The following is an 11,282-nucleotide window of genomic DNA, read 5'->3' on the forward strand; positions in this document are numbered from 1 at the left end:
GTCCATGACATCTTTGTCAAGGTGAAACTGGAAGTAACAGGGACATCGACAGCCCTAAATGTGTTTGGCAGCAGACGAAGCAGCGATGTAACACGATCCATCTTTTGCCCCAATTTTTGCAAGATGGTTACTTCCATACTTCAACTTGACTCGATGAACCTTTTCGTAAAAGCGCGAGCTTGGTTCAACCCCATAACCCAGAGAATGGCAATTTTGATCGCCAATACTTCAACAACATTTCATAGGGATGAAAGACTCGAGAATACGCATGCTATGCATGGAAAATGTAATTATGAGATTGAGATGCCTGAAGAGACATCCTTTCTTAATTAACCACGCATTAGGTACCATGCTCAATAATTTTGTTTTGTTGTTTGTGTTTTTTTTTAATTTTAGAAATGGGTTTATGATCCCAACATGGTTGGCTCATGGTACCTAACACATGCAACTAAGAATGCATCATGAATTTTCATGCTTCCCTTTTTTGTTTTTGTTTTGTAGAGGAAAATACAATGATCATGTATGAGCAAACATGTAGAACAAAAAGTATGTTGAACACATATGCATGATGATGCAATGACTCATGCAAAATGGGAATGTGATAACGAACAAATGCAGGAACGATATGTTCATTATGATGCTGAAGAGATGTTTATGCGGTGCATGATATGAATGCATTTACGGACACGAGAGCCTGGAAAATTATCTCTCCTTATTGCGCATTTGGGGGGCGCAGAGCCCCATGTGTGCAGTTAAGAAGACGATATGGATCTTCCGGCTTCCCATGACAAAAGACGAGACCCACATACAACGCATGTGTGACGGTATGATGCAGATGCGCATGCATGAAACGGAAAGAAAACAACACAAAGGGGTAATTCACACATACGAGACTGCAGAGATCCAACTTTAATGCTACGTTTTGGGCATGATGGCGCCTCAACGTAGTATTAAAAAGGTTACGTATTACTCTAAAGAAACCAAACATCACTAGCAAAACTATAAACTAGTGCTATTTACCAAAAAATGCATGAGAACGAATGGCACGGAGCGTGTTTGCTCTTTGCCCATATTTGGGAACCTATAGGACAATATCTAGGGGTCTCTAATAACTACTCCCCAACAATTCATAACTCACACGGCTGTTTTCTAGAGGTATCATCACTCAAGATAATAATATTGTGGCGGTATGGAATACCAGCGACAACACATTATAACGAGAGAAAGCTCTAGACGAGGTTTCACTATTATCAAGCAAGTCGGAGACCTAACATGATGATAGATTCACCTCCACTCCTTAAATTCCCATGAACCCGGGTATAGGGCCCCTTTTTTACTCAAACCCGTGGGTGCTTAGAATGCAGTGTAAAGAATGCGAAATAGAAAACAGTTATTTACATTTTACACAGTTCAACAAATGCACACACGAAGTTTCACAAATCCACAATTCCTTAAAATAGGCCTAACTCACAAAAATAGTCCCCAGTGGAGTCGCAAACTGTCGCAACGTGCCCTTTTGCGGGCGAGCGAGGGCGAGGCTCACGGGTGCGCTTTCCAAAGGAGGAAAGATGCGCAGAGTCGCCACCAACGTTTATTTGTGGAAAACGTCGGGAAAACCGAAGGAAATCGGTCAAAATAAAAATTTTGAGTTCGGGAGTTATATTTACGCTTGAGGAAGGTATTAGCACCTCTTACGTTTGTCTCGAAGGACAACAACCTATTTTTTAGAATTATGGAAATTGTGTTACCTTAACTTTATTTCTTTTCATTTTTTTTTGAGGTCGACAAAAGCGGGGCTCTTGCTCCTACGTACCCTCCTTTGGAGAGGAAATCAGACCTACATAGTTCTTTCTTATGCGTGAATCAAGTGATTCTTTTTACTTGAAGGGTGATCATTTTAAGGCGTTGGACCTTAAAAATGATCCATTTTACTTGGTACGAAATTAAAATGATAAACTTTCGAAACCCTATTTTTTGTGGACGAGCTTGACTAGGCGAGTTGATTTTAGCCTTAGTTTCACTTTAGTTATTAGTCAATTCAATTAAGAATGAGAAATCCCAAAGAGAAAACATCCGATTGATTTTTTGCTTTATTTTACTAAAAGGTATTTTTTTATTATTATATTATTATTTTACCTCTTTTTTGATTTCCAACGTGGTTACGGCACGACCGAACGGTTGGAATTCATTTTAACAGAAATTAACGAATACTACAATTCAAATGATCGGTGGAAATTTATTTTATTTTTAGATTAGGCGAGAAATGACTTAAATCAATGACTTAAGCACGTCAAAAGGGGGTATAGAAAGCGAATGAAAATGAGAATAAAAATACATGAAACAAAATGTGGACCACCACGGGTACATAGAATGAATTGAAAAGCTCGGTTTGAAGTACTTACCCGTTGAAGACTGAAGAAAACGAAGAACGAACGATGAATGCTGAAGAACGGTCGAGAATCTTCGCGTAATTACTCACGGAAATGTTACGGAAGCGCCTCGGCTTGGATTTTCTTCACGAAAATAATTTTCCTCAGCAATTTCGAGAGAATAAGAAGTGCCAAGAAGGCTGAACCCCTTCTCCCTTCACTCCTCCCCCTATTTATAGCAAAATAGGGGAGGAGCTTGCCACCCAGCTCGCCCAGGCGAGCAAGGTTGCTTCCTCTAGAAGCAACAGCCTTCTAGAGGAAGAATCTGGAAGGCCCATGTGGGCCTGATTGCTATTTGTACTCCCCTTTTTACTAAATGTACCCTCCTTTACCTTTTTTGGTAATTCTTTTTCCGTAACGTTACGAAACTTTACGAATTTAGTAACGATACTTATTTTCCTTCCGCAAGGTTACGAATCCTTACGGATTATGTATTTACTCTTTTTTAGCTCTCGAAGAAGTTACGAAAACTCACGGGTTGCGAAAAATACCTCCTTTCGATTTCCGTCACATCACAGAATTTTCACGGATCGCGTAAGCCTGCTTCCTTTTGATTTTCGGCATGTCTCGGGACTTCACATATTGTGCAACAAAGGGTGCCAAATATCTCGAAGCGGCCAATCAATGGTTGTATATCATCAAATTATAATCCCCGGACGAAATTAGGGTATGACAGAGGGCAGAACAAAAATGTTCAGCCCTTCTGGTATTTAGGTTTCTCTCGAAATTAGTGAGGAAAATTGTTTCCGTGTAAAAAATCCAAGCTGAGGCGCTTCCGTAACGCTTCCGAGACGTTTCCGTGAGCGATTTTGTGAAGATTCTTCACCGTTCTTCATTGTTCTTCGTTCGTTCTTCGTCGTTCTTCGGTCTTCAATTGGTAAGTTCTCAAAATCAAGTCTTTCAATTCATTCTATGCACCCTTAGTGGTCCCCACTTATTTCGCGTGCTTTTATTTTTATTTCGTTTATTTTCCGTATCCCCTTTTGACGTGCTTTAATCATTTATTTAAACCATTTTCTCACCTAATAAATAATAAAATAAATTTCCAACGATCATTTGAGTTGTAATATCGTTTAATCTCTATTAAAATAAAATCCAATCGATCATCCACGCCGTAACCACATTTTAAACCAAAAAAGGGCAAAATAATAATAAAATAATCAAAATATCTTCGAATAAAATAAATAAAAAAAATCAATCGGACGTTTTTTTTTTTAAAGTTTCCTTGAATGAATTGACTAATAACCAAAGTGAAACTAAAGCTAAAATCAACTCACAAATTAAGCTTTGTCCACAAAAATCACTAAAAACCGTTAAAGGTCCAACGCCTTAAAACGGCCCCCTTTGCTTTTATTGGTTAAACATGGACCATTCAAAATCATAAAATCAATATGTAACCTTACCGTTTTATGTCAAAAACTAAAGAGATCGTTAATGGTCCAACGCCTTAAAATGACCTTTTGGTCGGTTAAAATATATCTTGCTAAAAAAGATAAAAACAACTTAACCAACATTTAGTTCTCAAAGAACTACGTAGGTCTGATTTCCTCATCACAAATTGAGGATACGTAGGAGCGAGGGAAGCACCCTCGTCGACCACAAAAAGATAAAAAAATTCAAAAAGACGTAAAAAGAGAAATTAAAACATTTTGAAGTCATATTGCACACTTGATTAAAGGCTGCCGTCGTTTGTGACGGACGCGTGGGGTGCTAATACCTTCCCCGTGCGTAAAAACAACTCCCGAACCTTTCACACTTAAAGTTCGTAGACCACACCTTTCCGGTTTTTTTGACGTTTTCCTTGAATAAATGTTGGTGGCGACTCCGCGCATTTTCCTCTCATGGAAGACGCACCCGTGAGCCTCGCGTCGCCCTCCCGCCGAAGGGTAGGTTGCGATAGTTGGCGACTCCATTGGGGACTGTTTTTAGAGAGTTAGACCTTCTAATCTCGTGCAATATGATGGCTTCCTCTTTTGCCGGTTTCCTTTTTATTTGTCTTACATTCTTGTATATAACTCTTTGATGCTTTTAACATGTTTTTGAAATGTATGCATAAGATAGATATTTATTCATTTGATGCACACAAACACCAACACTATTTGTGCACACATGAGTTGAAAAAGGGCCCTATACCCGGGTCCATGGGAACATAAGGAGTGGAGGTGAATCTGTGGTAATGCTTGGTCTCCGACTTGCTTGATAACAGTGAACCCTCATCTAGAGTTTTTCTCTTTGATAACATATTGTTGCTGGTAGTCCTTACTGCCGCAATATGTTTTTCGAAGGGGATGATACCTCTAGAAACCATCAAGAGAGATATGACCACCTTGGGAGTTATCACTAAAAGCCTTTTAGTTCCTCCCATTTAGGTCCTTAAAATAGGGGCACGAAGCAAACACGCTGCGTGCCTTTTAAACACTGCCATGCATATAACCTAAATGTCATGTATACCTTCGCTGTGTGATTATTTGGGGATATTGCCATGCTGTGTGCATCTCCTTGTTCCCCTTCTTCGCATCCGCATCATGTCATCATGCACGGGTTGCGTCTTGATCCCCTCATTTTGTCACGAGAAGACAGAAGGTCCGTGTCACCTTCTTAAATGCATGCATCGGGCGCCATGCTGCCCGAATGTTGTATTTAAGAAAGAGATAAACCTCCCGGGTTCTCGTATCCGTAAAATGCATCTGGGTCATATGCATTTTCTTCATGCATTCATCCATTTCACCTGTGATAGATGTCGGAGTCTTGATTCGCACTAGTTTTTATTCCACTTTAGTAAAACATGGGATCGAGTCAGACGCCTTCGCTTAAAAAGAGGTTCTATCAAGTCAAGGTCAAGAGCCTAGGAATCGCCAGTCTGGAAGAGTTAGGACAGTTGATGGGTCAGCTCCAGCGACAAGCCTTTCGCAAAGCTTATGGTAAGATCTGGGACCTAACCATGGCAGAGGTCTCCATGGAGGCCATTGCCTCCCTCGCCCCATATTATGACCAGCCTTTGAGGTGCTTCACCTTTGGGGACTTCCAGTTAACACCCACGGTGGAAGAGTTTGAAGAGATCCTGGAATGCCCTTTGGGAGGAAGGAAGCCATACCTCTTCTCAGGATTCTATCCCCCCTTAGCTAGAATTTCTAAGATAGTCAAAATCTCGACACAAGAATTAGACCGCGAAAAGCAAGTAAAAAATGGGGTGGTTGGGGTACCAAGGAAATGTTTGGAAGCAAAGGCGAGAGTCTTAGCAAGTCAAGGCGAATGGGCCCCATTCATGGACATCTTGGCACTTTTGATCTTCGGGGTGGTCCTCTTTCCAAATGTGGATGGGTTGGTGGACTGGGCATCGATTGATGCTTTTCTCGCCTTTTACAATCGCAAGGAAAGCCCAGTTGTTGCTATCTTAGCCGATCTATACGACACATTTGACCGAAGATGTGAGAAGAACAATGCAAGGATCATTTGCTGTACGTTGGCCCTCTACGTATGGTTGGTTTTGCACTTCTTTCGCCAAGAGATGAGACACGTTTGCCCGTTAGAAGGCCACCGCTCATGCACTGAGAAAAGAGAGGCAAATTGGGATTGGCTCTTAGCAAACAAAGAGGGAGCGTCTGTCAATTGGTTCCCCCGATGGAAGGAGGGGAGAATCGGGATTCTTATTTCGTGTGGGAAATTTCCAAATGTTCCCTTGATGGGGACGCGGGGTTGCATCAATTACAATCCCGTCCTCGCTATAAGACAACTTGGTTACCCTATGAGAGGGGCGCCATCAGAGGAAGGCCTCATACCTTTCGTTACATGAGGTTTTAATAGCACCAACGCAGGGGTGCTTCAGAGGGTCCACAAGGCATGGGAAATGTCGTAAAGAAAGGACAAGGAACTTAGGGGGAGTAGCAACGGGCCCATCGACGGCTACCGTAGGTGGTTGAAAGCCTACGCACAAGATCTGGATTGGCTCCCGAGTTTGAGGACCACTAAGGGGATGGAGATTGAAACTCCAGAAGAAGACGAAGAGGTACAAGCCCTCAAGACAGAACTTGAGAAAGCCCAGACAGTCAAGGAAAAGTTCAAGTCAGTAGCTGTTAGGATCCGAAAGGAGAAAGCCGAATTGAGAGACATCAATATAGCCACCACCAAGGCCTTGGAGCGAGAGACCAAGAGGGCCCGTAGGGAAGAACACGGACGGAACAAATTTCGAGGGGCTTTGTGGGGCAGTAACAGCGAGCTTAAGCTCCGGAGAGAGGAACGAGACCAATTGCGAGTAGACGGTTTGATTCTGAAGGATGAATTGAGGGTTTGCCTATGGTTCAAGAGGAGTTTGTCTCAGCGGTTATGCGAGACCAAAACAAACATGTTAGCCATCATCAGCAAGTACCAAGAAGAATTAAATCTAACCACGACCCACGAGCATAAAGTGGCGAATGAATACGCCCGAGTGTACGCGGAAAAGGAGGCTAGAGGAATGGTGATTGACTCATTACATCAAGAAGCAATGATGTGGATGGATTGGTTTGCTCTTACTTTGAATGGGAGTCAAGAGCTTCCCCGTTTGCTGGCAAAGGCCAAAGCTATGGCGGACACCTACTCCGCCCCTGAGGAGATCCACGGGCTCCTCCACTATTGTCAGCACATGATAGACTTGATGGTCCATATAATTAGGAACCGTTAGGAAGTTTATATTGTCACTCAGATCTTGACAAGCTATAACTTTCTGAATAAAATGAGTTTATCCCATGATTTTACTCCAAAGAGGAACAGTGTGAATCAGATCACTCCCACATTCCATCTCTAGCATACATTCATTTCTCATTACGTACTCCTCACATTTGGTCTTTTTAGGAAAAATGCCATAACTAAGCACGCCCCAAGGCATCCCTATCGCACCAGATTCAAAACTAGGACGATGGGTGACCAAGAGGAAGTATAGGAACAGATGAAAGCCGACATGTCGGCTTTGAAAGAGCAAATGGCTTCCATGATGGATGCCATGCTGGGAATGAAACAACTAATGGAGAGTAATGCGGCCACCGCCACCGCTGTTAGTTCGGCTGCCGAAGCAGACCCGACTCTCCCAACTGCCGCGCACCCCCCTTTTCCAAACGTGGTGGAACGAGAAAAAAGCACACAGGGGCACGTTAGCAACCCCCATCTAGGTTATAACCGAGGAACTTACCCCTATGGTTTACCACCTAATTACACACCACCCATCATGCATGACGACCCGGGTCACATTCCTCCCCTCATCCTCGAGGGGGAGCCTCCTCGACATCCTGACGAGGTCCACAAAGATCATCAAGAGCCTGCTCAGGGAGACGTTGACTCCTACTCCCCGTTTCCTGCCGAGGGACCAGCGCCCAACGCGCTACCTCGACCCAACATCACGAGAGAACCTCGAAATCACCCAATACAGCCGACGTTTCTGCCCGTGGGAGGGCCATCCCGGGTAGCGGAAGAAAAGGGGAAACTCGATCTCATTGAAGAAAGATTGAGGGCTATTGAAGGGTTCGGTGATTATCCGTTCGCAGACATGACCGACCTATGCCTGGTACCGGACGTCGTCATCCCTCCAAAGTTCAAAGTACCCGACTTCGATAGGTACAAAGGGACGACTTGCCCCAAGAATCACCTAAAAATGTATTGTCACAAGATGGGTGCGTATTCTAGGGAGGAGAAGTTATTGATGCATTTCTTCCAAGATAGCCTAGCTGGGGCAACGGTCATTTGGTACACTAATCTAGAAGCTTCCCACATCCGCACCTGGAAGGATCTGATTACCGCCATCCTTAGGCAGTATCAATACAACTCTGACATGGCTCCCGACCAAACTCAGCTGCAAAACATGATTAAATGGGAAAACGAGTCCTTTAAAGAATATGCTCAGCGTGGGAGGGACCTAGCAGCGCAAGTAGCCCCTCCCATGGTCGAGAGGGAGATGGTTACTATGATGGTGGATACCTTGCCTGTGTTTTACTATGAGAAATTAGTGGGCTACATGCCTTCCAACTTCACAGACTTGGTCTTCGCCGGAGAAAGGATCGAGGTGGGTTTGAAGAGGGGAAAGTTTGATTACGTCTCCCCGATAGGTGCCAGCAGTAGGAAGACCAGAATAGCTGGGGCAAAGAATAAAGAGGGAGATGCCCATACCGTCACCTCAACTCCTGCATGGCCCAAGCCACCGCAAACCCCCCATGGTACCCACCAATATGCACAACATCACCCAAGTTTTTCGGCTGGCGCCGAGGTCTCTTCCGATACGGCACTCACCCAACCAAGGGCACCCACATCCCCACAGGGGGGAGCTCTCCGGAATCCAGCTCCGACTCTGCCTCACCCGGCCAACAACGCTCACTTAGGCGCAAACATGACAAGGAACTTTTTGCCAAGGCAGGCACAGATCTTCGCCCCGATCCCGATGACATATGGGGAACTCTTGCCGTCTCTCATCGCCAACCAATTGGCCGTGGTGGTCCCGGGAAAGATCTTCCAGTCCCTGTTCCCAAAATGGTATAACCCTAGCGCGACCTGCGCATACCATGGGGGGACCCTGGGCCACTCGATCGAACAGTGCTTGGCCTTGAAAAGCAAGGTCCAAAGCTTGATAGAGGCCGGGTGGTTGACTTTTCAAGAGGACGGGCCCAACATAAAAACAAATCCGCTTGCCAATCATGGAGGGGGGGTGGTTAATGCCATCGAGGAAAGTAGGTCACGAGGGCCCAAGCTTTTGGAGGACGTAAAGACCCCCAGAAGATTTATCTACAAGGCTTTGCAAAAGGTGGGCATGATTCCCTGCGGCGGGCGCAGGGAAGACTCTTGCTTAATGCATCCGAGTGTACTCCATGACATGGAAACATGTTCGACAGTAAAAGATCTATTACAACGGATGATAGACCAAGGCCGGCTTGAGGTCGGCAGTAAGAGAGAGGAGGAACAACATGTATACATGCAGTCGACAGATGAAGAAGGACCTAAAAAGCCTAAACCCTTGATAATACACAAGTGATTATCCGTACAAACGGTTTCTGTCATCCTGACCCATGAAGTCAGGTGACATGCGGGGGTACCATATGGTTATCTGCACCTTTCGTCAACCAGGGGCAAACGAGCCTGTTGACGCACAGAGACTGACATCGTCTTTTGCACCTTTTTTCATCCTGATCCATGAAGTCAGGTGACATGCGGGGGTACCGTATGGTTATCCACACCTTTCGTCAACCAGGGGCAAACGAGCCCGTTGACGCGCAGAAACTAACATCGTCTTCTGCACCTTTTGTCATCCTGACCCATAGAGTCAGGTGACATGCGGGGGTACCGTATGGCTACTCGCACCTTTCGTCAACCAGGGGCAAACGAGCCCGTTGACGTGCAGAGACTAACATCGTCTTCTGCACCTTTTGGCCATCTAGGGACAACGAGTCAGGTGGCAGGCGGAGATACCTTGTGGTCATCCGCACCTTTCGTCAACCGAGGGGAACGAATTTGACAGTATCCAGATGATGTTGGTCGTTCGATTCTGATTATTTTCAAAATTTTTGTAGGATTTTGCTCTCGTCGTCCGAAGGCATTCAAGCCCGACGACGCACGAGATTCTTCTCTAATGGGCAGGGATGATCAAATTCGATGGCGTAGGGAAGTGTCGTGGTTGTCCCGCTTTATCGCTTTCAAAGACACTGAGGTTTTGTTGACACTTCTGATGCCTTTTCTTTCTATTTGAATGACAGGTTCCGCTGGTCGAGATATTGATTGGTCGAATAATGTTCCACTCGAACGAAATTAGTGTCTTATCTTTACTTAGCTTTTATCTCCAATAAAAGATAAGTAAAGAGGGGCAACTGTTATACCCTAATTTCGTCCGGGGACCATTGTCTGGTGGCATGCAACCTTTGCTTGACCGCCTCGAGGTACTTAACACCCATCGTTAGGTAATCCGTAAAGTTCCGCGTCATTCTGGGAGTCGAAAAGAAGCATTGTTGCGTAATCCATAAAGTTCCGTAACATTCCGGAAGTCAAAAAGGGCATTGTTGCGTAATCCATAAAGTTTCACAACATTCTGGAAAGAAAATGGGTGTCATTACGTAATCCATGAAGTTCCGTAACGTTTCGGAAAGGAATCAGCTAAAAAACACAAAAGGGGGTGTATTTAGTGAAAAGGGGGTGCAAATAGCAACCAGGCCCACTTGGGCCTTCTAGGGGGTTCCAACAGAAGGCGCTTCCGTAACGCTTCCGAGATGTTTTTGTGAGAGATTTCGTGAAGATTCTTCACCGTTCTTCATCGTTATTCATCGTTCTTCGTGCGTTCTTCGGTCTTCAACCGGTAAGTTCTCAAAATCAAATCTTTCAATTCATTCTATGCACCCTTAGTGGTCCCCACTTATTCTGCGTGCTTTTATTTTTATTTCATTTATTTTCCGTACCCCCTTTTGATGTGCTTTAATCATTTATTTAAGCCGTTTTCTCACCTAATAAATAATAAAATAAATTTCCACCGATCATTTGAGTTGTAATATTGTTTAATCTCTGTTAAAATAAAATCCAACCGATCATTCACGCCGTAACCACGTTTTAAACCAAAAAAGGGCAAAATAATAATAAAATAATCAAAATATCTTCGAATAAAATAAATAAAAAAAAATCAATCGGACGTTTTTTGTTTTGAAAGTTTCCTTGAATGAATTGACTAATAAGCAAAGTTAAAATCAACTCACAAATTAAGCTTTGTCCACAAAAATCACTAAAAACCTTTAAAGGTCCAACGCCTTAAAACGGTCCCCTTTGCTTTTATTGGTTAAACATGGACCATTCAAAATCATAAAATCAGTATGTAACCTTGCCGTTTTATGCCAAGAACCAAAGAGATTGTTAATG

The 11,282-nt window shown here is 43.9% G+C and overlaps 1 protein-coding gene across 1 annotated transcript; it reads left to right on the plus strand.

The window, feature by feature from the left end:
• The first annotated feature begins 7,386 nt into the window (after positions 1-7,386).
• LOC114389803 lies at positions 7,387-9,420 on the plus strand. Its single transcript, XM_028350534.1, has one exon. It carries the CDS (start codon positions 7,387-7,389, stop codon positions 9,418-9,420), a length of 2,034 nt encoding a protein of 677 aa, XP_028206335.1.
• The last annotated feature ends 1,862 nt before the right edge of the window (positions 9,421-11,282 follow it).

The sequence above is a fragment of the Glycine soja genome, chromosome 16 (assembly GCF_004193775.1).
Source record: "Glycine soja cultivar W05 chromosome 16, ASM419377v2, whole genome shotgun sequence".
NCBI classification, from domain to species: domain Eukaryota; kingdom Viridiplantae; phylum Streptophyta; class Magnoliopsida; order Fabales; family Fabaceae; genus Glycine; species Glycine soja.

Excerpts from the sequence above, each read along its gene's own strand:
- LOC114389803 (XM_028350534.1), top strand. The coding sequence starts at position 7,387 with ATGGCTTCCATGATGGATGCCATGCTGGGAATGAAACAACTAATGGAG.